The sequence below is a fragment of the Sus scrofa genome, chromosome 8 (genome assembly GCF_054392235.1).
Source record: "Sus scrofa isolate SSC_HxYL_T2T_F1_AM1 chromosome 8, Sscrofa_HxYL_maternal_Yorkshire_Landrace_v2.0, whole genome shotgun sequence".
NCBI classification, from domain to species: domain Eukaryota; kingdom Metazoa; phylum Chordata; class Mammalia; order Artiodactyla; family Suidae; genus Sus; species Sus scrofa.
This window is the reverse complement of record NC_139390.1, coordinates 135,430,304-135,458,192: the sequence shown is the minus strand read 5'-3', so window position 1 is coordinate 135,458,192 and position 27,889 is coordinate 135,430,304. Positions and strand designations below refer to the sequence as shown.

At 37.4% G+C, this 27,889-nt stretch overlaps 1 protein-coding gene across 3 annotated transcripts in view; it reads right to left on the bottom strand.

The window, feature by feature from the left end:
- Positions 1 to 20,191, bottom strand: part of LOC146401072 (uncharacterized) — a 48,921-nt gene extending 28,730 nt beyond the window's left edge. The window contains exons 1-3 of one of the 3 annotated variants that reach the window (XM_084973444.1): positions 9,037 to 9,124; positions 2,726 to 2,782; positions 1,679 to 1,752 (exon numbers count right to left, since the gene is read on the bottom strand). In XM_084973444.1, the coding sequence (XP_084829570.1) occupies positions 1,679 to 1,688 (10 nt within the window). In that variant the 5' untranslated portion in view covers positions 1,689 to 1,752; positions 2,726 to 2,782; positions 9,037 to 9,124. Of the gene's footprint in view, positions 1 to 1,678; positions 1,754 to 2,725; positions 2,783 to 9,036; positions 9,125 to 20,151 lie in introns of those variants that run through there. The other 2 variants (XR_014813360.1, XM_084973445.1) reach the window with 2 other exon arrangements.
- Between the last annotated feature and the right edge of the window lie 7,698 nt (positions 20,192 to 27,889).

Genomic DNA, 27,889 nt, shown 5'->3' with positions numbered 1-27,889 from the left:
TAATATCTTGCTTTAGTGTGGTACATTTTTTACAACAATATTGATAAATTATTCTTAAATAAAGGCAATAGTTACATTACGTTTCATTCTGTGTTGTATATTTCTATGGGTTTTGAGGAATGCATAATACCATGGATTAAAGAGAATATTTTCACTGCCCCCAAAATTCCCCTGTGTTCCACCCTGTGTCTCTAGATGGGATTCAATAATACTATATTATTATGTATGAAGCCCTAATGTGATCATATTTTGACCATAACATTCTCTCTTATAGGTATTACAACGCTGTTAGGAGCTAGAATACTATGAATTCTCTTCTTCGACTATCTTTGCTATTCTTTCATTATACATCATTTCCACAAATTGTTTGTGGGTACTGTAACACAGTCAGATTTTAAAACCTTGTCCTTAACTCTGAGAATTTGCAATTTAATCCAAATTAAAATATGAATGAAAGAAAAGTTAAATAATCCAAGGCATCAGATGGTGGGCTAGAAAGTAGTAGGATTCAGTGCTGAATGAGTGACACTGATAAAACTGGGGAGTGTTCAATGGAGCGAACGCACACAAGGGCATGAGGTTAAGAGAAAGGCTTTAGTGGATTCGAAGGGCCTTGAAGAGGCGTGGGGTAGGGACAGTCCAGCAGAAGGGAGCACATTCAAGGCAACTGAAAGAGCTCAGTCAAGACGGGGTGGAAGGGTTTGTGTGCTGTGCCTCTATGCTGCTCCCAGAGCATAGGTCATTTGCAGGGCTGCATTTGGTCTCATCTACCAAATGCCTTTTCTCACATTCCTCACCTAGAACTACCAATTTCCTGGTGGCTCTGCAGAGGCTTCCCCTCTGTTCCTAAAACAGTCTGTCTTCTCAGCTCTCCTTCATTCAGCCTAGAAAATCCCTTCCTAGAATAGACTAAGCCTATTTCACTTTGTAATTCTATGTGCAAGAATTCCAAAAAGACCTTAAGCTTTTGGGGAAAAAATAGTTAAAAGGGATAGCGAAATGTCTCTTTCTCTCTCTTTTTTTTTTTTTTTCTTTTCCTAGCCTGCTTCAGATGGCCTCTAAAGCAGAGAAGTACAGAGATCTCCCTATTTGAGGTGGGTTGCAGCAAAAGGAAAAAAAGAGGACATATAGGGAGGAAAAAACCCCACAAATCTTGCAATAATATCTCAAATACTCCATCTTATTACAGAAATGCTCAGACTCAAATATCCCAAATTTGTTTCAAAATTAGGTTCAGAACCAGGAAGTCTGATGTAACTAAGACACATCTGGTTCCCATCTCCTAGAGATGCTGAAAGCAATTTCTAATGACAAAGGACAAAGGACTGGGAACGAATGACTCATATGTATAGGCTTCAACAATGAGGCAGCATAAGAGGAAACAGGACAGGTTTAACAAGAGGGCCCCAGGGCTGGAAATTGGCTTCAGTTAGATTCCACAAGTCAGATTTTCTGTCTTCAGGAAACAGCTCAGATTTCACAGGGAAATCTTGGGCCATTACTGAGAGAAGCAGGGCTTTAAGTCAAGGAAGTAAATCACATCAAGACAAAAATTAGTATCCTGGGTTCATGTGAGCAATTTGAAATATGTAAACCTTTAAGAATTTGAGAAGACCATGGAAAGTCTGTGCTGTGATCCAGGGCACCAGCCCTGCCCCTTAACAAAAGTATTTCTTACCGTCTATCATTGAAGCGAAGAAAAGAGCCGCAGAGGTAGATATTCATGATGCCAGGGCAGAGAACGTGGATGTACTGGGCATGAAGTAGGGATAGAAGAGCAGGGATTAGACAGAGGCTAATTAAAGGGGAACTCCTTACTCACAGCACTTCCAACACCAAATGCCCGGGTTTTCCACATCCAACCATCCTCCAGTTCGTTGTGAACACCAACTGGGTGTCCTACAATTTCATTCATTCTGACACTCCCTAAAGTTAGCACAGAGGCCTCCCATGAAGGATTCAGTCCTACAGGCTTCCCCCGGTTTCAGAAAACAATTGCAACAGTTCGTCCCCAGAGGGTCCACACTTCTGTCCAACGTGGCTACAAATTGGGTGTTCTCAAGACCCCCTCCTCAGGTTTGATGATTTGCTAATGACTCATAAACTCAGGGAAACATTGACTTATACTTGCTGGTTTATATAAAGGATAAAGAACACGATGAATGGCCAGATGAAGAGGAACATTTGATAAGATCCGAAATGTTTCCAGGTGCAAGAGTTTTTGTCCCCTTGGAGCTGGAAGGTGAAATCCTTCCGGTACATGGGTGTGCTCAACAAGCAGGAAGCTCTCCCAATGCTGTCACTTAGGGCTATGGAGACCTAATCATGCAGGCGCGATGGATTATTCACTCAATTTCCTCCCCATCTTCCCTCCCTGAAGGATGGGGTGGGGATGCGCCTGCAATTTCCAAACTTCTAATCATCGCTTATTTCTGGTGTCCAGCCTCCATCCAGACGCCGACCCAGCATCCCCTCATTAGAAGAGAAGTTACTCCTATCACCCAGGACGTGCCGAGGGATTTAGGAGTTCTGTGTTGGGATTCAGACTGGGGCTGATGACCAAATATTAAAACAAAGGTGCTCCTAGCACCTCTTCACTCAAGCAATTACAAGGGTTTTAGGAACTCTGTGCCAGGAATCAGGGGCAGAGACCACATATGTATTTCTTATTATGTCACACTACTGTGCTTGAGAAAGGGAGCAAATTGTTTTTTGTTTCACTTACCCTCGGAAATGTAGTCTTTATCCTACTATACACCACAGGGAACTATATCCAGTCTCTCTGGAGAGAACATGATGGAAGAGAATATGAGAAAAAGAATGTATATGTATGTATGAGCAGGTCACTATGCTGTACAGCAGAAATTGGCACAACACTGTAAATCAACTGTACTTTCATAAAACATTTTTTATGTCTTTTTGCCATTTCTGGGCCACTCCCATGGCATATAGAGGTTCCCAGGCTAGGGGTCGAATCAGAGCTATAGCTGCCATCCTACACCACAGCTCACGGCCACGCCGGATCGTTAACCCACTGAGCAAGGGCAGGGATTGAACCCTCAACTTCATGGTTCCTAGTCGGATTTGATAACCACTGCACCACGACAGGAACTCCCATTTTTTAAAATTAAAAAAAGAGTATAGCCTTCAGTATTTATCACTCTGTCTGATCCTAGCACACTGCCTGAAACACAGTGGCCATCATTAAGTAAATATCCAGTAGAGGAATCTAGGATTTTTGGGGGGGGCGTGGTGCACCCGTGGCATATGGAAGTTCCCAGGCGAGGGGTTGAATTGGAGCTGCAGCTGCTGGCCTATGCCACAGCCACAGCAACATGGGATCTGAGCTGAATCTGTAACCTATGCTGGCAACCTTGTGGCAAGGCTGGATTCCTAACCCACTGAGCAAGGCCAGGGATCGAACCTACATCCTCACAGACACTATGTCAGGTTCTTAACCTGCTGAGCCACAACAGGAACTCCTAAATCTAGGATTGTAATGTGGATATGTCTAATGGAGGACTCCTAATTCCTCAATAGCTTTTTTTCAGTAGATTAAACCAGCCTACATTTATTATCTCACAGTTCCTGTGGGTCAGAGTCTAGGCACTGCTTAGCCGGCTCCTCTGTTATGGGTCTCATCAGGTGACAAAGTATTAGTAGGCTGCATTCTTTTCAGGAGCACAGGGTCCATGTCCAAGCTGTTCAGGTGGCCGTTGGCAGAAATCAGTTGCTGGCAGTTGTAGGACTGAGGTCCTTGTTTTTTGCTCCTGTCACTAGAAGACTCTTATCTGGCACTTGCCTCTTCAGGGCTGTTGGGATAACTTTTCTTTAAGGCTTCTGTCTGATCAAGGCATACCCACCTAGGATAATCTCCCTTTTGATTAACTCAAAGCCAACTAATTTGGGACCTTAACATCTGCAAAATCCTTTCATCTTTGCCATGTTCTCATTACGGAATTTTAGAATTCAACCTGGACCAATGTGCAATTCTCCAAAGTTCCTCTCAGGTGTTAAGTATTATTACGCTATTATTTCTGATCTTTAGTCTAGATCGAGATATCACAAAAAATTATGAATTTTGATCACATGACCAGGGATCATAGAATCACTGAAGTATTAGAGAATAAGTAGAAAAGCATATTAGTCCAATACCTTCCATCTACAAATATAATTTTTTCTCCTGTATCCACATTTTTTTCAGAAATATAAACATCCAGCACGAAATAGAAATATTCACAAATGCTTGAAACTATAGAGGAATTAAGGTTTATTGACACTATTACAGAAACTAAAAATCAGGTCAATCAAACTATTTTACTCATATCACCACCCCTTATTTTAGGTCTGAAAAGAAAATTATGAAAGTAGCATCATTTGGGTCACAGATACTCAGCTACTTTTCTGCAAATACCACTTGAAATAACATTTTAATCTGTGAAAATGCAAGGTAAGTTCTTTTCTTAATTTTATTATATTTTTGAAGTGGTCTTAGATTAAATATAGTCCCTGGAAATACTTTTAAAGCATTCATAAGGTAGAGTACTTAATTTTTCTATGGGTAGGGAAGGTGGATTAGTTTTAACACTGTTCCTTTAAAGTTTTATGTGCTCAACCTGCAAAGAATGAACTTACAGCAGATAAAAGTGTGTCAGTGGGGAAAGTCACAGTGATTGTTCTCTGCTAGAAGGATGAAATCAATGCAGTGTTCCAAACAGGCTTAGGCACTGAACTGCAAAAGACTAAGAGATTGTGAGGGTAAAATAATCTGTCTTCCAGCACCAACTGATCGTGTTGCCTGTGCCATACTCTGGAAGTAGCGATGAGGTACCTCTTCTTTTCTCTGCCTCTGCAGCACCTGAGAGTTGGTGCCCTCTGTACCAACACCTGCCAGCAAATCAGGGCAGTGCTCACTGTTAGCAACAGGATAAGGCATGTAACCTAAGAGTTTGGCCAACCCCCATCGCTCTTCTCACTTGAAGTTTCCTTATAACTTGTAATACCTGCCTCACTGGTTACTGAGAATCTAACACAAGAATATTCAGAGAAGTGTTTTGTAAATAACAATCTTTGTAAATGTTAGTCATGCATAATATTGCTCAGGAAGTACACAGACGTGTGTGTATACTGTATACAGGCATATTGCATATACATTTATAAACACATATACACACATGCTGTAGAATCTAAATTCCTTCTTTGCACAGGAAAATCATTTTTAAAACTCTTGTCTGATAATACTGTGAACTTAGGTAGTGTCTTTCCTCTTATGTATTCCGAAAGGTTTTTAGAGTAAAATAAAATAAAATTCAAAGCCTGTAACAATCCAGAAACTGGACTAAGGTCTTGCATAGGTTAATGTCTCTTTTATTTCTCAAAACAACCATGAGACATAGGTATCCTTATTGTAATTAACAAAGGAGAAAAGTAAATGCCAGAGGCTTTCATTAAATTTTTAATAATCATATTCTTGATTCAGACACAGAGGAGAAATACCACAGGAAGGACGCACATCTTTGGATTTACGGTAGTTTAAATCACATGCTGATGGTTGAGATATGTATAAGAATTTATTTGATAACTAAGTGTTACTTTCTTCATCAGCAGATGAGAAAATTGAAGGTTAGGAGCTTTAATAATGTGTCCAAATTAAAAATGAGACAAAGATTCACATCCAGATAAACCTGAGCTGAAACTTGTCACAGCATGGGGAAGTTCCCAGGCCAGGGGCAGAACCCACACTACAGCTGTAACCAGAGCCACAGCAGTGACGCCAGATCCTTAACCCCATAAAACTAGTGGTATTTATATTTACTTATTTACTCAAAATATTTCTTGAGGATCTTCTAAGATACAGAATTTCTTAGCAAAACTGTCGTAGTCTTTGCTATTGTGGAGTTTGCACCTGAGTGGGAGAAGCAGAAACTAATCTAGTAATTACACAAGAAAATATAACTGACGTACCATTCAGGTCTCAGTAAAATGTCTCCCTAGAGAACCTCTCCCCATCTCCCCAGGGGTGCGGCCTCCTCCCCTCAACAGTCTCTAGCACACTACCCTGTTGGAATGGTCTCATAGCACTTCTTTGTTTGTTGACTTGCACTTTTGTTTATTTATTGCATGTATCCCACTAGAATAGAAGCTTCTGAGAGCAGGGATCTTTTCTGACTAATTGACTGTTGTTCCCCAGCGCCTGGAATCATGCCTGCCTGTCCTATAATTTAATTATTCATTAAATGTTTGTTGAAAGAAGAGAGGAAGGACGAAGGGCTCCAGAGGGGAAGTAGAGTGCTGTGAGAATGTATTTTATTTACCTGATAGGAGAAATCAGAGATGTTTGAAGAAGTCGTACTTGAATTGCAAATCTGATGAATGGGGTCCTAAAGGAGTAGACAGAGAGAAAGTGTGTTATGTTTGTGAGTGTGTGTGTGTGTGTGTGTACACATTTGTGCACAGGAAGGGGTAGGAGGGAGTTTTACAAAGAGCAGGGAGTGTCTGCAAAGGCCTGTGGTCCCACAGAACATGTCAAATAAAGAACCAAGAAAGGCCAAAGGCAATTTAAGTGCAATGTGTGGCAGAAGAAGTAGGGTGAACCAGAGCTTTGGAGCAATTTTGACTTTATCGAAAGAGCAATGAAGAGCCACTGAAATAGTTTAACCTGGAAGGAAGTATAATGGTGTTTGCATTTTCAGGTAGATTCTTGTTTTCATATGGAGAGAAGAGGACATGGACAGAGTTGATGCAGAGATCCAGGTTTAGAGTCTCTGAAATAGTCTAGAAATGAGGCTAAAGACGTTGGATGACCTTTGATGATGGCAATAAGAAGAAAAGTTAAAATCATGAGCTCTTTACAAGAAGAAACTATTCAGAGTCTGCAGGAGGGGGAAATACAGGGCAGAGGAGATGCGGATGGCAGGGACCACTCCCAGGTGTCTGCAGAACGGATGGTGATGCCCTCTGACAGAGGGCACAGCATGGAGCTCTGCCTCCTCTTTGTATAGAATATCTCTTAGGTCTTGAAAGGTTTGGTGAGGGCAGAGCTGGAACAGAGCACCCAGGTGCCTTTGCACAGTCCTGCCTGCCCAGGAACCATCATATTGTTTATATTAAATAACTACATTTTTTGAACTAGAAAAGGCTACAAATCTTAAACTTCTGAAAATGCTTATTATTAAATAAATTCCTTCATAGATATCAAGTTCCAGATACTGTTTTTAACTATAACTATTTTAACTATATTAATCCTAAAGTTCATAAAGACATACACCCTCATGAGAATTTTTCTTCTCATTTTAGAATCGAGAATGATGCCATGGGAAACGTAATTAGCCCTTTTCATTTTTATACATCTGTTTGAACATTCCCAAGACTTTCAAAGAATGAAGGCGGGGGGGGGGGGGACTGGAAATGGGTAAATATTGAAATAAGAACGACCAGTACCTAAACTGTGAAAGTAGAATTGGATCTCATTATATAATATAAAAAGAATTACAAAACCCACAGCACAAAGGAGGTCTGTGTCTTTTCTTTTGATGTGCCTGTGTAGTGAAACTGCAATTAGTGGTAATAGGAGTTGCATGTGTAGCTCAAAGGGGCTTGATGCAAGATTGCAGCAGGGTACAAAATGGTACAAGCAAAATCCCATTCTCATTACCAACATATAATTTTATTGTCTCCTTTAGATAGCATAAATTTTCTGTTATCAGAATTCCCCCAAACCATTACATCACAAATGCAATTATAAATTCATTATAAATCCAGCTGATAAAAAATCAAATGCAGCAAATTGATTTGAAGGGATGGAAGGGTTTAGAAAGTAAATGGTGGTCAAGTTATATATGGAATATTGTCTGCTCTCCTACGCTTATGGCTCCAGAGAATACATGCTTATGCTTACAAATAAATCCTCTGATATGAAACAGAAACTTTTTTTTTTTTTAGGTTCTGGTTTCAATATGCTAATTTTCCTTAAGCAGTAGGCAATCTTAAATGTTATAGTCTGACATTTACTCATTCCTTCCTATAACAGGTTCCTAGAACTGACCTGCTTTTAACACTCTTGTTTAGCTGTGTAGAACTTACATACATGTTAACATGCATTACAAACATTTAAAGATGCCTAACAGCTTAATTGATATGCATATGTTTACATAATAGATGTGTGTGTATATATATACACACATATATATGTGACTAAACCAGATGTTCCTCCATGCTGAGAATTTATTTATATACATAAAATATCACAGTATATGAATAAAGCTTTTTTTAGTTATAAGCAAATTAGTTAAGCATATCATAGTATTTATGCTATTTCTCTTCCTTAAAAAGTAACCATTTAATTTTTTAAATTAAATATCCTCTACTGAGTTAGGCAGTATCTATTCTTCTCTGCATTTTAATGCTTATCTCTCTTTCATAGAATAAAATAGTAAATTTTTTTTCATCGTCTACAAGGCTTTTGTGTTCACCATGTAATATACGATGAACTTTAAATTCATGTTAATAACTTGTTAAGAATATCATGACAAGATGGGCATAAACTTGAACATTGCATTTCATTTTTCCCCCTTTAATTTTTTAAGAAATTGCCTGCTTAAATATATGATGTTACAGGATAACACTACAATTTAAAAGTAAGGCAAAAATATATTTCCCCTATTTTGCCTAAGTCCAATCTGAATTTAAAAGCCTGGATTTTCCAGATAATTGGGGAAAAACTCGACCAATTGGTTTTAAGGTTAGAATTTGCACAAACATTTAACAGACTATTCCTGTAATATTTTTTCTCTTTAAATAAAAAATTTCAGACTTTCAGTCACTCAACTGACCTCCTCGTCTTTCTTGAAGACAGCATCCGTTTAAGGAAAAGTGGTACTCAGGTCTGCCCTGTTTCTGGGATCCCCTCTCCCTGGTTGAGCCATTTCCCTGGTGCCTATGTAACCTGCTGCTGAGCTCATTAGCCAGTAATTACAAAGACTGCCTCCCATCCTCTTTCCAGTCTTTGTTCTCAGACAGGAACCAACTAAAACTTACCTTTGTGGTGGGGACGGGTGTAGAAAGGAGATCCTCAAGACAGAAGTTGCCTGAGCTCTAAGAGGTGTAGTAAATGGAAACTGTCAACTTTCCACCACCAAATCTGCAAATCTACCTTCCTCTGGACCTGACATTTTTATCTGTTGTTACAATGCAGCATTTATTAGAATCACCTGGAGAGCTTGTTAAACCCTGCATGTCTAGGTTCCACCACAGACTTTCTGATTCAGTAGGCCTTGAGTAGGTCCCAATAATTTGCAGAGCGAATATTCCCAAGTAATGATAATGCTGCTAGTCGAGGCTCCTCACTATGAGAACCACGGCAATAAGGAAGTTTAAGTGTCTCGAACACACCTTGCATCCATCCCATTTTTTCCCATCTTCTTAGACATCCTGCTTCATGAATCATTCCTTCTATTTCTCTCTTCTCCAATCTAATCAGTATACAAGCATGGTCTACTCTGCCTAGCTCCTATTTTAGAGAAGGGGTGGACACTTCCAGCAAATTGGGCCACTGCCCACTTTTGGCCTTTTATGGTCTGTCTTGGCACCTGTGGGCGTGTCACTTAGTATATGCTGGCGTGTTACAATGAGCATATAATGAGGCTCAAGGTCCACTGGAAGTGGATTTTTCTGCCAGCTTGGGCCTAATTGGTTCTAACCAGTTTATATCATAGCCTCAATGTCTCTGTTATTCTTTTAAAGGTTGTGCCCTGCCCCCTTCCCTTCTATTTCATAATCACATTTGGCAGCTTTTCATGTGTATGTAGGTGGTGGGGGGGGGTCAGAGTAATATTCCCAGCTGTGGCATATTCTGCCTCCAAAACTCAAAGAGGCTTACCAGGTATTATGCTTCCTTCTTTGTAGGAGCAGATGGGAGGGGCAATAATTTGTGTTTTTGCTTGAAGAGGTTGGCCCAGCATTCTTCAATGATAGGACTTTTAGAAACGTCAGAGATGCAGCAGACCCGTGAAATTTTGCTGGCCTCTCACCCTCTGGAGCATGTTTGTCTTACTAAAGCCTCCAACATAGTTGTCATTTCTGGTTTATTTGGCTCCATTAGTGTGATGTTATCAGTATCATGTGCCAGCAGAATATTCTTCAGGATGTGCCGCCAGTCCAGATTTCTTTGACAGAGGGAGAAAGTGTTAACATAACCCTGGGGCAAGACTGCAAACGTACACTATTGTCACTTCCAAGGGAATGCTAATTGTTTCTGTTCCTCTTTTCTGAAAAGGGTGAAAAAGAACACATTTTCCAGACCAAAGGCTTTGTACCACATACCCGAGGCCAAGTTTATCTGTTCTGGCAGAAATACCACATCTAGCATAGCAATTGCAGTGAAAGCTACTGCTTCTACTGCTTAATTTAGTTTGACTGTTCGCATCCAGGAAGCATCTTGGTTCTGTAGCTGTGATTTAAATGGAGATCTCTTGGGACCACTAGCCCCGCCTCCTTTAGGAGCACTAATCTCTGCCCATGTCTCATGTAATATGATACTGTTTGTTTGTTTGTTTTTGTTTGTTTGTTTTGGGTTTTTTGGCCCAGGGCATGTGGGAGTTCCTAGGCCAGGGATCAAATGCATGCAACAGCAGTGATCCAGACAATGCAAGATCCTTAACCCACTGCTCCACAAGGGAACTCCAATATGATACTGGTTTCAATTTACAGTCTTGGCTGGGAGAGAAGTTTCAGAAGTTCTACTTGACTTTCCATACTCCTGCAGGACTCAGGCAAGGAAAACAATATAGAGGCTGTGCTGATTAACAAATATGTCCATTTCGAGTGTATAATTGGGAAATGGGACATTACTGGGTGTATTGATGAACTGAGTGGACTATCGTGGGCTAGATCTGGACCAAGACTCCATTTAATACCCGCCCTATACTCCCCTTCTTTAGCAGGAGAGGTCATCAGGACATTTTAGTTCCCTGGGGTTCAATGTCCATGAAGATCTTATGCCAGTGACCTAGAAATCTTTCAGTGTTCTCTTTTCCTCAATGAAAAGTTACTCGGAGATGGAAATTAGCATATTAGACATTTAGTAGGGAGTGTCAGACTCAAACATCTATGGAAAAACATCTGTGGAATAATGGAAGAAAGACTGAGCAGAGGCAGAAGCTGGGCTGCAGTGCAGTTTCAAAGAAGACCTAATTGATCCTGTTTGGAGCCCTGAGTATAACCCTTTCAAGTTTCCCACATCATGGCAAGGAGAACGGCCTTCCGACTGCCCTTCAGCTCTTCACTGTGAGAAGGCTCTCCTCAGGAATGGGATTTGACCTTGGACAAGGTAGCTCTCCAGCTGAAGGTAATTCCTGAGAGGGCTGAGTGCTGAGAATTGTCAGCCCACAACACTCCCAGCAACGGAGGAAAATGTTCAGCTCTAATGCTGATCTGTGTGGCACAGCACAATAACCCCATGCATCTTCCATTATCCACCCGTGTGGCAATTTCAGTGCTAGAAATATACCAGGTGCTTCAAATCATAAATAGGCAATAAATATAGAGCCACTTTTAAAACATCATTTCTGAACAGTTTGCTACCTTGGGATTTTGTTCTTCTGATAATAATGTTTTATTCTGTTTTGGTTTTTACTTTTTTAACAGTGTGGTAAATTATGCACAACATGAAACTTACCTTCTTAAATATTTCCTAAGTGTATGATTCAGAGGCATTAAGTGCATTCACAATATTATGTAGCTATTACCACTATCCATTTCCAGAACATTTTCATCATCCCAAAGAGAACTTAAATAATAACTTCCATTCCTTCTCCCCAAGACCCTGGCAACTACCATTCTACTGTCTGTCTCTATGAATTTGCTTCTATGAAGCGGAATCATGCAGTATTTGTTCTCTTGTGTCTAGCTTGTTTCACATGGCACAAGGTTTTCAAGGTTCTACTGTCTTGTAGCAGCGTCGGAATTTTATGTAACACTTTATCCACTCATCTATGGATGGACATTTGTGTTGTTTCTACCTTTTGACTGTTCTAAATAAAGCTGCTATAAACAATAATGTACAAATGTCTGAGTCCCTGCTTTAATTCTCTTGCATATAAAGCCGAGCATGGAATTACTGAAATAATAGCTCTATTTTAAATTATAGCAAAATATAATATTTGTTTTATTCATAATGTTTACCATTGTAAGATTATATTCTTACGGTATACAAAATTATATTCATTTAATAATTTGCTTTTATTTATTAAATATATGCCAATCTGCTAAGTACTTTATACTCAATATATCTTAGATAATTACTGGCAGACAGTAAGTACATGTTAAATGGCATGATGGATATTTACTATTATTATCTCACCAAATCCTTATGGTAACATCTGAAGAACGAGTATAAATATTTTAATGCTAATTTTATTAAATGGAATGACTGGGGCTTGGACAGATTAATAACTTGCCTAAGGTCATGCAGATCCATGGTAGCAGAGGCAGTCATGGCAACTGAAAGTGTTTGCCTCAAGACTATGCTCTGAATTACTATCCTTAGTTATATTAAGAGAATCATTAAATCTTCGGCCTTATATTTAAGGACCTCACACCTACTTTAAAAATGTATTTAATTACTTTAAAGTATGAAATTCCCTAAGGGAAACTTGGTAGTTTTGTTTGTTTCATTACAGCATATTCATATATATGTTAAAATATCAGGCAAGTAAATTATTTTAGTATAGGCATTTTGATATCTTATCCTTAAGGTGTCTTCTCAGTCTGTGAAAGAACATGGAATGTAGGACTAGCCTAAGATGTGCATAATTTTTCTTTTTCATGTATGTGAGAACTGGAATAAATTTGATTTTCTACCCCAGATTTTTTTCACTTAATAGATGTTATAACATTTTAGAGTGCTTATGCCACATCCCAGAAATATTATTTTATTTAGAACAAGAAGGTTTTTGAAAATATTTTATCTTTTTCAGAACAAAGCATATTTATCAGATAGTTAATTCTGTTTACACATTGGAAATTTTGTTTTAAATCAAAATAAATAGAACAATAATTCAACTTTGTTTTTAGCATAATTATTTAAAACTTGTTTGCCTATAATTATTTTAGGAGAAAAATATAACACAGAGTTGATAAAATGAATAGATTTTTTTTCCTTCGTCTGCTAATAGAATTATGGGCAAGCAACCATGCACAAAAAGCCAATTTAATAAGACCATCTTTTAAAAAAATATTTCTCTATACTATAATGACTAAAAACTATAGTAACAAAAAATGTGCAAAATGTTCAAATGGTAGTTATATTTCTATTCTTTTGGTTTTTACATCTCGTAAGAGCTATTTTATAAAGTGGCATAGATATCTGTCTGAAGAAACCAAGTTAAATCAAGGAAAACAATTTCAAGGGTCAGTTGCTTTCATAATACATTGAATTTGGGGTATGATCTTTGGTCAGCTTGATAATTTTTGATTATCAGTTTCTTCCTTAATGAAATTTTCCTATTACAGTATTTATTCTTTTTAAAGCTATTTTACTTCACCTCACTGTGGTTTGCCTTATGAAAACTAGAATAAAGAAAGTAACATATAGCTGAGATTCTTTAAGAATTCATCAGAATTTTCAAACTACAGGTAGTCTATATCATGATAATTTAATGGTATTATTAAGTGCATACAATCCAAATGTAATAACATGTCACTTGAAATTTATAAGCAAATTTGGTTTACATGTCAATACTTCTCAATGCTTTATGATTTGAAACAATATTTTCTAAATAAGTTTTGTAAAACTTTGCCTCTCCAGATATTTGGTCAAAAATTTTGGAGAGGCCAACACAATTTGAAACCCTGATTTGGAAATTACATTATATATATGGAAACTTCTTTACCTCTGTGGAGTCCAGCCTGTCAATTAACAATAAAACAGAAAGTAAAAAAATAAAAATTAAAAAAAAAAGTCTTTGGATTGCATATCGTTATATATAAATATTTGTTTAAATATATTGTCACCTGCATTAAATTTTAGTCTTAGTATTAAGTCCCTGGCAAGAGTTTATTCAGTTAAGAGTGTTTCTAAATTAACTCCTTTGATTGTTACACGCCAAGCATATTAAACAAATAAAGGACCTGGTGCCGAAATATTAGTTACAGGAATAAATATATTGAGTAATTTAGAAACAATGGCATTTTTGAACTAATATGAGAATTTAAGAAATTTGCTATATTGCATAAATTGAACTATCCACATTTTCATATTCTTAGCAGAAAACAGGTAAATTTAAACCGGTGATATTTTATAGAATTAGATAACTGACTTAGTTTCTAACACTCGTTTTTTAAATAAGCTTTATTTATTTACATTCCACACTAGCATTTGGGGAAGAGGCTTTGTGAGAAAAAGAGATTACATGAAATAGTGCCATGGTCAGATGGAGAAAAGATTTGATCATGAAGTTTTACAGGCCATATTTTATAACTTCCTACAGAAAAAAAGAATAGATGCACCAAACATCATTTAGATTTTTTTTTCTATGTGAATATCTTCAAAAAAAAAAAAAAAAAAAAAACTCAGAAGCAGCTCCTTTTCATTTAAAAATTATGGAGTTCCCGTCGTGGCTCAGCAGAAATGACTCTGACTAGCATACCTGAGGACACAGGCTCAATCCCTGGCCTTGCTCAGTGGTTTAAGGATCCAGCATGGCCATGAGCTGTGGTTGCAGATGCAGCTCAGATACCACATTGCTGTGGTTGTGGTGTAATAGGCTGGCAGCTGTAGCTCCAATTTGACCCCTAGCCTGGGAACCTCCATATGCCACAGGTGCAGCCCTAAAAAGACAAAAAAATAAGAATAAAAAAAATAAAATTAAAAAGTATGAAATGTTTGCCTTAGATATAATGAACATCCAAGATCTGATACAACATTTAAAATTTTCCTGGAATCCATTGATTGAATGGCAAGAAGCTACACTAGCTTCTTCTTTACATTAATGCCCAAATTCTAAACTTTCTTTGTAATGTCCCTTGTAACTTTCAACTCTATTAGGAAAAATAAAGATCATTTGGTTACCTTGCAGTATTTTTGAGTTCTGTTTAATGCCTATGCTGGTGATGGGGTGCTGCATATGCTTGAGGAAACTTCCTCGCTGCACCTTAAATGACTTGAGTTATTCAAGGATGTTTTGGGGACCTTTATGAAAGGTCTAATAACGACTTGCATGGAATCTAAATCATTTGATAAGAAAGAGGAAGGCAGATGGAGAACAAAGTATCAGCTTTATTACTGTATTTATTACTTTACAGCTATGTAAAGAATGTGCTTAACATAAGAGTTGAATGAGATCCCTAACTGAACTTCAACTTGAAACAGATCTAAGCACCTAATGCTGGATCAGATTTATGGGTTGCAGACTGAGGAGGATATGTGCAATATGCAGGCATCTGGACCCCAGAGGAAAAAAAGAGATGAGCTTATTTAAGCAAAACATGCTTAATTTTGTTATCTCAAATTGGCCAGTCAGGTGAATCACATTTACTTTTAGGCAGAATGAATTCAGTTTCCTCAATGTGGAAAGACATGTGAGGAGTATAGAGATGTGTTCTCCTTTAACAAGGTTATTTGAAGGATATTCAAGGAGGCAAACGTGATGTAATGGAATATACATCAACAGACATTGGTCAGAGTTGGGTTCTACCATTCGGATGTTGCTTTACTTTCAAGATGTCAAGACTTTCCAAGTTCCAGTGTTCTCTTTAAAAAATTAATAATAATAATGCCTAACTTTCAAAGTGGTTTTAAGAGTTAAAACAAATAATGCATGTGAAATGTATGAAACACATAAAATACTATGTTATTAGGTGGTATATGTTAAGTAAGAGCTATTGAGCCCTGTGCTAAGCGGTGGAGATATAAAGATGAATAAGACATAGTCTCTGACCTTGGGTCTTGTGTAAGCATAGATCATTTCAGGGAAAGATGGTAATGAGAAAGGATCTGAGGGTTTGTGGATGCATAGAAGTCCCATTCATTAAAAAACTCACGGGAATATTTAAGTCAGTTACAAATTTTGATACAAATCACATGAATCCATTGAAGAAACAATGGCTAAGCTTTATGTTCATGGCTTTCTTTCTCTATTGACTTTGCTTTCTAACCGACATTTAATATGAATCCAAACATTGAACAATTGGGGTCAAGTCATGTGGTGGTGACACTGGATTTGTCAACATCAGGCTGTATTTTGTGAAAAACTAGGGAGCATGTCACAAGATCAGCAAGCTTAAGGGACAGGATTGACATCGAAGATGAAAGCCAAAGCTAAGGGATTGTTCCCATTACAGAAAAGAAGAGCTTTGAAAATGCAAAAGGAAGAAGCTGTGCAGTAGTCCAAGGTCAAAACCAAATAGGGATTAAAAATCAGGAAACACACAGCAACTATAGACTTACTCAGAAGAAGATTAATTCCTTGAACTGAGGTAGTTAAACTCATCTCACTTTTTAAACTGAAAGCTGTCTAAGGCAGGAAGCTAAAAATACTGACTGAAAGTACTGTTCAGAGTACTTTTGTCAAATTTTTTCGGTTTGTGTGGTTTCTCTTGGGGGGAAGGGATTGGTTTTGCTTATTTGTGTTTGGTTTGGTTTGGCAGCACCTGCAACATGTGGAAGTTCCTGGATCAGGGATCAAACCACCACTACAGCAGAGACCCAAGCTGCTGCAGCGACAAGGCCAGATTCTCAACCTGCTGCTCCACAAGCAAACTTCTATCTTTAAAAAGTGTGATAAAACATGCATAACATAAAATTTACCATTTTAATCATTTTAAAATGTACAGTGAAGTACTATTAAGTACATTCACAACATTGTACAACCATCACCACTATCCATTTCCAGAACTTTGTAATCATCCCAAATAGAAACAATGTAGCCATTAAAGACTTGCTCCTCTTCCCTTCCTTCAGCCCTGATTAATTCTATTCTACTTTCTATCTTTTATGAATTTGCCTATTCTAGATATCTAATATAGTAGAATAATACTTTTGTTTGGCTTAGCATAAATTTTTTGATGTGCATCCATATTGCAGCATGTGTCCGAATTTCATTGCTTTTTCAAGATGAATGCTATTCCATTGTCTGTGCATACCACTTTTTTATTTTAAACCACATTCATCTGTTGATAGACATTTGGGTTGTTCCTACCTTTTGGCTATTGTGAACAATGCTGTGATGAACATTGATGTAGAAATATCTACTGAGTCCATGATTTTCATTTTGGGGGGATGGGGTATACATTCAGAAGGGGAATTGCTAAATTACCTGGCAACACTGTGTTTAATTTTTGGAGAAACCACCATACTGTTGTCCATAATGGCTGCAGCGTTTTACATTCTCACCAGCAAGGCATGAGGTTCCAATTTCCCTACATCCTCACCAAAACTTGTTATTGTCTGGTTTTTGTTTCCTTGTGTTTTAATTATAACCATTCTAATTGGCGGGAAGTGGTATCTCCTTGAGGTTTTGATTTGCATCCCCCTAATGACTAATGTTGGTAAGCATCTTTTTATGTTTTTATTGGTCATTTATTTATCTTCTTTGGAGAAATGTGTTTTCAAATCCTTTGCCAATTTTTGGATTGGGTTTTTGTTGTTGTTGTCGAGTTGTAGCTGTTATTTATATACTCTGGATATGAATTTTATCAGATATTGATTAATAAATATGTTTTTCTCATTCTGTGGGTTGTCTTCTCACCCTCTTGTTAGTGCTCTTTGAGGCACAGATGTTTTAAGTTTGATGAAGTCTAATTTATGTATTCTTTCTTCTGTTGCCTGTGCCTTTGGTATCACATCCAAGAAATCACTGCAGCTTAGTTTTTTTAAAAAATTTTTGGCTGCACCCACTGCAGATGGAAGTTCCAGGTGCAGGGCTTGAAACTGCACCACAGATGGGACCTGAGTCACAGCAGTGATAAGGCCTGACCCTTGACTTGCTGAGCCACCAGAGAACTCCCAGCTAACCTTTTAAAGTAAGAAAACAATAAATAAAAACTGGAACAATGCTCAATTAGTTTTCACAATGTTATCGATTATTTATTTTATGTTTTACTGTATTAAGTAAAATAAGAGAAGTTGAAATAGGGAAAACTTACTGAGACTTCAATATTTTTCTTATTTTATAAATAATTGTTATTAAAACTATTCAAAGTACTAATAAAGAGTATGCCAATATTGTCACTGTGTTATCTTGAATTAAAAAGATGAACTTCTTTTGCTCATTTTTAACTTGAAAAAATATTTTTATGCCATTCATGAGGTACTATAAAGACTGGTTTGTAGTGTTACATGGAAAAAAAACTGATTTCATTACTGTTGGGGAAAATTGGCAAATATCTTGTCTTTCTTCTGAAATCTCAGTGTAATTTACAGGTTAATTGTGCATTGCAAACACAAAGTATTTAGACTGGAGAGTCGCTTTCTCTATATTGCTATTGATCTAAATCCACATGAAGAAAAAAGGCATTAATTTGAGGGCAGAGAGGTGCCAGAAATGATTTATAGATTACATAGAGTGTCAGGAAATGGACATGACTATCTAGTAGCTTTTATGAATACTAAGGCTAAAACTCTTAAGGAACTAGGCTACAAAGTAATCATTTTGCAGAAGCAAATATTGACATAAAAGCAATATGTCTTATTCTTCAGTGGATGGTAGAGGTGAATCATGGAGATTATATACTATCACTGCTATGAGTAAGGTGGCTAACCCAAGCTCTCTTCCAAGGCTATTAAAGCTTTCTTGTGCTCTAAAAGTACTCTACATCCCTGAAGCAAGAATTTGAAATAAGCAGGACTCACCCACACAAACAGAATGCAAAAGTCACCTGTCTGTTAGAGATAAATGACCTTCATAGTTACATACCCAAAAGTGCCTGCTTAGAAAGCCATCTGGATAGTGTTAAACTGCCCTTGTTTGCCAGAATTTGTATTAAGAAGGCTAGAAGCCACCAATAGAAAAGCAAATCAGTTCAAATAGGAGACGTGGACAAAGAACAGAGATCCATATGTTCTTACTAAAAAATTAGAGCACAAGAATTAATGTTTCAATGCGAAGGAAAATGTTGACTGTTGCCGGAAGTCTTCATAATATAGGTAAATATCTGACAACAATATACAGGCGAGGCTTTGAAAGGTGGGATTTGGCTGTCAGGGGAAGCAGGTGCACCTTTTATATATTAAAAAAGCAATTTCAGTTTTCATACAGAGTTCGATAGCACACAAGAAAATATTTCATAGTGTTCTCTCTTTGATCCTTGGGTATATATGATCTCAGTAAAAAAACTAGATTAAAACCAAATATATAAAAATCTTTATTATTCCTTCCTGCAACCTCTTCAAAATTGTTCCTTAGATGAAGAGCAAACTGTTTTAATATTTTATTTCTCCAAAAATATTTCCCTTATTCTTCCAATTAAAAGGATCCCAGAAAGTCAGCCCACTCCAGTCTATTGGGGCCTTCTTCAGTTATACCCAAGAATTCACTAAAATAAGAAGTAGGTTTTTTTTTTCCTGAAGGCACCAACTACCAGGCATATTTTTCCTACAGGGTTTTTAATTAAGAGAAAAAATTTTCCAGGCACCTTGGCATGGTTTTGGGTTTTATTTTATTCAAAATGACATCTAGTCCCAGACATGATCTGAATTGCAGCAGGGCAGAACAGGAGGTAGATGATATATGAGAATGGTGATTATTCATAACTGCTGTGTTAAGAAACAAATTCAAGACTCTTTCCAGTACTCAAAAATGGCACCTTCTTAACTGAAAGCGATTTTACATTTTTAAGTTGTTTCCTCTAAATAAATATGATTTTCTGGTGGCTCATCAAATTTCAGTTTTTATAATATTTCTGAAATTCAGGTAGATTCCAAAGTACTAGAGTTAGACCCTCTCTCTCTCTCTCTTTCACTCTCTCAACCAGAAGAACAAAAAAGGGAAACAAATAGGTATATAAAAGATATAAAATGATAATTAAAAAAATTAATATTTAAGGAGAGAAATTAATACTCTTCAAGATCTATGTTTATATATGATGTAAAAATATTAAAGTCACTGTCAGATACCACACTAAGGAGAGTTCAGTGGAGTTAGGTAAAACACTTACCCATACTGCTCCATTTTCCTGAGCTGTGTTATCTCTGGGCCTGGAAAATAGTACCGATAGCAACTTCACATGTGATCCAAGCAATATTTTGACTATCTAAGGGGTTTGAGCTAAACTAAGGGGTTTATGAATCTGCTAGATCAAATTATTTCAACACCTCCACTCTCTGGAGGAGCAGGACAAGGATTAACCTGCTGGACTGATGGCTAATATTCAGCCGGGAGGGCATCAAATATCTCTGCACAGTAATATTAAAGAACTTCCTGACTCAAAGGCGTATTTGTTCTGGAAGGGTTTGCATTTATTTGGTTGAGAGTAAGAGTCTGGTTGTTGACCAGGTTGAGGTCACAGGGTAAGACTAGGTATTTGTAAGGAATGCACATCTTGTTTTCATTATCAAGAAGATATAAAAAACAAAGTTTAAAAAGGCATGGAGACCTGAAAACAGATGGCTAGCTTGACTCCACTCCTCACTAGCCATATATTTTCCCTTATTCATTCATTTTTTTAAAAAGAACAAAATCTTTGGGCTGTTTTAGGAAGTCCATCACGCTCTGCTCAATTAAAATCTTTGGACTTTGCCAGTGGGGTGTTTGGGACAAAGAGAAGTCTTTTTCTGGAATCTTTGGAAATCATCCAGATTGGTTTGTCAGCTGCCAGTTTGTGGACCCTCTCTAAGAATGCGATGATCACAGCTGATTCTCCTGTCACATGTGAAATCTATGATAAGCTGGAAAATCATTTAGTGTCTTGGGAACAGATTAGATTTACAAAAGCATTCCTCATTGCCTTGACATTGACTTATATTTTAGTGTTCAGCATGATACGGTGTCAAAAACAAAAATCGGCCATGCTGGTGCCCTTTTTGTCAAGTTCTTAGTGCGTGTTATACTCTGTGAAATAGTTTTAAAGATGGATATTTCACTATTAATGGTTTTAATCCCCTGGTGGTCCATATTGAAAATCTGTTTCATAAAGGAAACATCCATATCTATTAGACAGGGGTATGTTTCAGGATTAACACTATTAAAGAAAAAGTGTTTCTTTCGAAGAGCCAGTTAGTAGTCTAAGGTATAGGAAATGCTACATTCTGCAGTCAATGTGGAATGTTTTATTCCTATTTGCCTTGCAAAGAATAGTTTCTTGGAAATTCTATCTTCAGTATTTACATTTTGTATACAAAAGTTTCTCCTATCTGTCAAATACGTATGCAATTTTAAGATATGTTGAAACATAGAAATAAAAATGTTATCAGAAAATGCAGTACATAAAACTAAAATATATCTGGCTTAAGCGTTTGTATTTTCATGAATTCAGCATTTAAAAAAATTTTCTGTCCAACTGCAGACACTGTGCTAGGTGTGGAATTTTTAACAGTGAAAAAAGAAATAGAAAGACCCTGAGGTCCTTGACCTCATGATGAAACAATAAGAGAGAAGTAAATTATACAGTTGGTGATAAATGGTAAGAAAAAGAGGCAAAAGGGTATGCAGAGGACCTGTGTACAGGGGAGGGCCTCAGGGGCTGGTGGCATAAAAAATATAGGGTATAAAAAAATCCTCACTGGAAAGGCGGCACTTCATAAAGACCTGAAGGAGGGGAGGATGCCAGACATTTGCTAGAAGGAGGGGCACATGCTCTGAGGCAGGACTGCTCCAGGCTGGCCTCGCCGTGGTGGCGCAGAGGAGAGAAGAAACTTTTTCTTTGGAAATGACTTTAAATGGACAAAAAGTGGCAAGCGTAAAAACATAAGTCGATGAGCACAAAAAACACCTACACCCCTCTACCCAGAGTCATCTATTATTTGACATTTTACACCATTTGCTCATCTCTCTGAATTTTTTGAGGCTAAGCTACATACATCACAATCTTTTTTCCTTAAATACAGTGTGTGCTTCCTAAGAGCAAAGATAGTCTCATATAACGACATAGCCATAAATTTCATAACTTCACATTTACACAAGACTTTTATTTAATCCACATGTTCTAGTCTTGTCAGCTGATCTAATTTTTTTTTTTTAATGGCCACACCTGCAGCATGTGGAAATTCCTGGCTTAGGGGTAGAATAGTAGCTGTAGCTGAAGCCTATGCCACAGCCACAGCAATGCTGGGTCCGAGCCACATCTGCCATCTACGCCTGATCTTTAACCCGCTAAGTGAGGCCGGGGATAAAACCCACATCCTCACGGGCATTATATGGGGTTCTTAACCTGCTAAGCCACAACGAGAACACCCTAATAACATTCTTTATAACACGTTTCATCTTCTAGTACAGGATACAATATACAGTCAGAGATTATATTTAGTTTTCATGTATGCTTAGCATCCTTTAATCTGGAACCATGCTATCTCATGTGTCCATTTAAATTAAAATGGATTAAAATTAAATAAAATTTAAAATTCCATTCCTTGGTTGCATTGGTCACATCTTAAGTGCTCAACAGCCACAGAAGCTCCTGACTACCATGTACCATCACGGTGTTCTGGGATTAAAACGTGAATGAGGTCAGAGAAGTGAGAGGGGCCAGCTATGGCAGACCTTCTTCTCTCTTAGGGAGCCAGTGCAGGGTTTTGAGCAGAGGGGTGATATCACTTGACCTACATTTTAAAAGGATTGTTTTGTAGGCTTTGTTGTAAATAAACTGCCAAAGACAGCAGGGAAAGCAGGAAGGCAATTATTGCTATAATTAATAATATATTTTTAGACGATACCATTTACACACATAAACTTAATGTAAGATAATGCAAAGAAAGATATCATCACTCTTTTAGTCATCTTTAAGGGATCGCCCAGCACCACCAAAGCTGTTTCACACTATTTTTTCTTTGCCTAAGGCCCCAAACTTCTACTGTAACAAATAAAAAATTGCCTCCAACTTTATGAAAAATATCCATTTATTTATTCTTTCAATAAAAATGTATTGTGTATTGTGCATCAAATTAGTGCCAGGTGTAAAGACAGTCACTAGAGATATAAAGATGAATAACAAACAGCCTTTTTTTTTTCCCCCAACTCTTGACAGTCTCATGAACAAAACAGAAATATTAAAAGATATATGTAGTAATACAATTTAGAAACACAATTTCAGAGACATGTCTAGGGCATTATTGAAACACAGAGTAAGCATACACAGAATAATGACACATAGATAAGCAGGTGAAGTTTATAAGTATTATTATTATTTTTACAGCTTCACATGTGGTATATAGAAGTTCCCAGGCCAGAGACTGAATCCCAGCTGCAGCAATGCTGGATTCTTTAACCCAACGTGTGGGCTGGGGATCCAAACTGTGCCTCTGCAATGACCCAAACCATTGCAGTAAAATTCTCAACCTATTGCAACACAGTGGAAACTCCTCTAAGTATTATTCCAAGAAGACTTTACTCTCTTAAAACTCTGGTCCTCACACCTGTAATGCACAGGGAAGCTACACCAGGAAATAGTTTTTAAAGACTTGAGTTTTCTCTTAGACATCCATGATTCATTTTTAAGTGTTTCAAGCATATGAACAACTTCAAAATGTTTACCTTCTGTGTATTCAGTTTTATTTTTTCCTCTTGCCCTCACGTCATTAGTATCACCTTGTAAAAATGGAGAGTTTGCATCAAAGTCTGTGAATGTCCAAACATGAATTATGGAAATCATCCATATTTGTCTTTATAATGACATTTTGCTGCTCCCTACTGATGAGATGGTCACAGCTGATTCTTATATCACTCACAAAAATCTATGAGACTATAAAATCATGAAGTTTATCCGGGGAAAGAAAAATAAATGACATTTTCAATAATAATCATTAATAGAAGGTGAAAATAGTTCACTGAAAAAGAAGAAACACAGAATAGGTTTTTTGGTGCCTCTACTTATCAGAAAAGTATCATGGAAATAATGAATTTGATTTTATCAAGGTGTTAGAAAGACACCCAATGTGAATCTGGTTTAGAAATTGTATCCAACTGTATTCACTGTATTCATAGATAATGTCAATTTGGCAGGCTATAGTCAGTTCTATGCTGCAAAATTCTGAATTTTGCTTTCTTTGGCTTCCTTTTTATACCAATAATATAGGAAGGACCCATTTCACAGTACTGCCATACACACCAATTGCTCAGTAGGATATAAAGATGTGAAAACATTATCAAATTATAGATGATTCGAAACTGGGAGTAAGTCCTACTTAAGTTAAAGAACTTATAATCAAAGTAATCTGGATAGTTTGAAATGATGGCACAAATTCTATAGAAATTAGTTATAAACCCCACTGAATAGGAAAAAAAACAGAATTTTTAGGCTGAAACAGCTACATTTCCTTATTTACTCTTCCCATATTCTCATAGAAATTCTTCAAAAACACACAAGAAAAAACAACGTTGTAACAACACTGGTAACCAGGCATTCTAATTAAGTGAGACCTGAAACACAACAGCAGAGACAAGCACCAAGTTGGTCAGAAAAATGTTCCAGTCACTCTATTCCGAACGTCTATCTCAGGAACACACAGACATCAACACAGATATCCATTTAACACATATTTATCGAACATTCACTATGTTCTGAGAGCAAGCCAAACTTAGAATTGGAAGGTGAGAAAGTATAGTCTCTGCTCTCAAGGAACTTATTATCTAATGGGAGGGATACAAAAAGATAACCAGAAAATGTCAAGAGTATATTTATGGATAGTTTGGTACACTGAATGCAACTTAGAAGGGACATCTAACCAGGCTTGGAAGAGTAAGAAGTACGCTTTTAGATATGTAATTATTTGAAACGAAACTGGGAGCAAGTTAAGAATGTGATGGTGGTGCATGTGTGTTTAGCTTTGTGTGTAGTTTAGTGCAGGTTGGTCCCATGAGAAGATGGGGAAAGGTAGTAGAGAGGTTTTAAGGTTGAGTGTGCAACATGTGCAAAGACTTCAAAGCCAGAGAAAGACTATAGGTAGTTGGTGGAAGTATCAGGTGGTAGAATGAGGGTGGAAAGTAGAGACTGCTGGGAGAGTGATGAACAATGATGCCACAGTAAAAATCAGAGGCCAAACATAAAGGTTGATAATTCTGGACTTTAGGCTTTATTTAATAGGAAACATTTAGAAGATTTTTAACAGGGAGTGATGTGATTAGACTTGCATTTTGGGAAATTAAATTTGCTACAGATTGGGGGATGGACTGGGGTGGGCGGCAGACCACTGTGAGAGATTAGTTGGGGGGTGTGATAGAAATTTGTGCTAGGTGTGATGGTAGCCTGGATGAAGATATTGCTAAAGAAATTGAAAGCAACACATATATTAAAGAGAAATTAAATATAAATTAAAATTTTCAAAGAAAATATGTTAAAAGAGAATAATTAGCTCTTGGTAATCAGTGGGGTATAGAAAATCAGGGAGAAGGATTCACTGGAAGAATATTTGGGATTTTGAGTTGCGCAAATGAGTGTACTATCAATATTTCAAATCAAGAGGAGTGTGTTTGGAAAATGAAGGAGAGGAGGGGCAAATTCTGTTTGAGAAATGCTTGAAGCATGAGTAGAGATTTCCTCTAATAAGTTATGTATTTTGTTTTGGCATGAAGAAATGGTATGCAATAGAAATTAAATCTATAGAAATGCATGCAATTATCCAAGGTGTTCAGGAAAAGTGATGTAAGAAAAAGACAAAGTAACCCTTGGAAACACTTAAGGATGAAACAAAATATGAGCCTTTATTGAGACTGAATCTGAGTAGTCAGAGAGGTAGATGATATAAACAAGACTGTGGCAAAGCAAACACAGGGGTTTTAAAGGATTACTAGTATGAAATTGTAATTTACTGTGAATGAGTTAACATTTATTAAGCATATAGAATAGTGCCTGGTCCACAGTAGAGTTTCTATAAGTGGTGTCGAATGATGCTGAGAAATCAAGTAAAGGTGACTAAAATGTCCCTCATCATCACCATCCTGGTAACACAAATGGTGACATCTTAACAGTGACACCACACTTCTTCTTCTTGTCTGCATCTGGCACGCCTTTCAGGAATATGGGTTCTGGAAAGTCCTTCTCAAGTACTACTCCCGTCTTTCAGCTCCAGCAACTGCGAGGCATAACCCTTGTCAGTCACTCCTATTTTGTCTCCTTACTATCCATGTCCTCTGCGTGGGAAGGTTTTTTGAACTTGCTGATAAAGATGGTAGAACGTAGCTACAAGGAAGAATCTGGTGTCAAGTACAAGATCATATCAGAGAGTGAAGCAAGTGACTAGAGCCTGGCAGACAGTGTTGGAGATCAAGAGTGTCAGTGGCTCAGAGGGTTTGACATAAAGGAGAAGGCAAATCTTCTGCAAGCTATACTGTGAATGAAGAAGAGGATAAGCTGACTTCCACTCTTAACACTGAGGTATGTGGGTGTGCAAGAATCATCATCTGTGATGGCAGGCTTTCTTTTGCAATATATAATGTTTAGCAGCATCTCTGACCTCTGCTAGGGATACTAGTATCATGCCTGAGTGTGACAACCAAAATTGTCCCTAGATATTGCCAAGTAGTCCCTGGGAAACAACCCTGTTGCCATCGAGAAACGCTGTTGTGGAGTAAACTGAGAGTTAGAGTCATGGTTTTCTCAACAGATCTACTAGATCCTCATGCAAACGTCACTCTGGGCACTTGCTTTGGTGACTTAGGATTCTTAATGGTACGTGCAAATTAAAAGTTTTCTTTCACACCTTCTGATTCCCTATCCCATCTAGAGCATCACAAGGAAGCCAATGCTAAGGCTTTGCTGCAATGAAAATTTGCATAGTTGACTATTTAAACACTACATCTGAATTCATAAGGCCGTTTAAATCGAGATACATTTAGGCTTTTCTTAAATAATTATATCAAGTATAGTGCAAGAAACCTGTCTTCACTGAATCATTTTATAAGATCTACATTCATTTTCACATTCCTGTAAGCACAGATTTTTAAAAAAATGTTTGTAATCCTAAAATTAAAATATTGGGTATGTCTTATAAATGCATAGCCATTTTTGTAAAATTTTGCTAATTTGTACTTAGTCTAAATTTTAACAATCTTCATGTCCCATGACTTGCCCAATGCTTGAAATTTTGCAATAAAGCAATTGACCTTACTCCTTACAACATTCTTTTCAAAAGAATTAATATACTTTTGTTGCTGACCAGAACTAGAAACTACTTGCCTGTTACCCAACCAAACCAATCTACTGACACTGGGTTGTGGTGAAGGAAAGCATGGTACTTACTTGCAGTAAACCAAGCAAGGAGAATGGGTAGCTCATGCTCCAAAGACCCCAACTCCCCAGTGGCTTTCAGGTTAGAGTTTTTGAAAGTAATATTTGGGGTGAGGGCTGCAGCTCACGGACTTTCTTTTGATTGGCTGGTGGTGAGCAGCAGGATGATGTTTCTAGAATCATAACCATTAAACTTCTGTTGCGACAAGTCTGGAGTCTAAGTACATGTGGAGTCATTGTGGTGATGACATGGCAGTATAGGCATTGCAGTGTAGGATGTGAGCATATAGTCATCATCTACCTGGGTCCTACTTTCTGTGGAACAACTCGAAGTTATGCACAAGATTGTTATGTATATTCTTTGAGTAGAAACCAGGACTCTGTTTTATCATAGAACTACTGTTCAAGCTATCTTGCTTCTCTGTTTTTCTTTTGTTTCTGCATTTCATCACGTCAATAATAACTGTTTGTGTTTTCTCTTTGCAACTCAGAGAAGTTCTAGCCTTTTTCTACAATG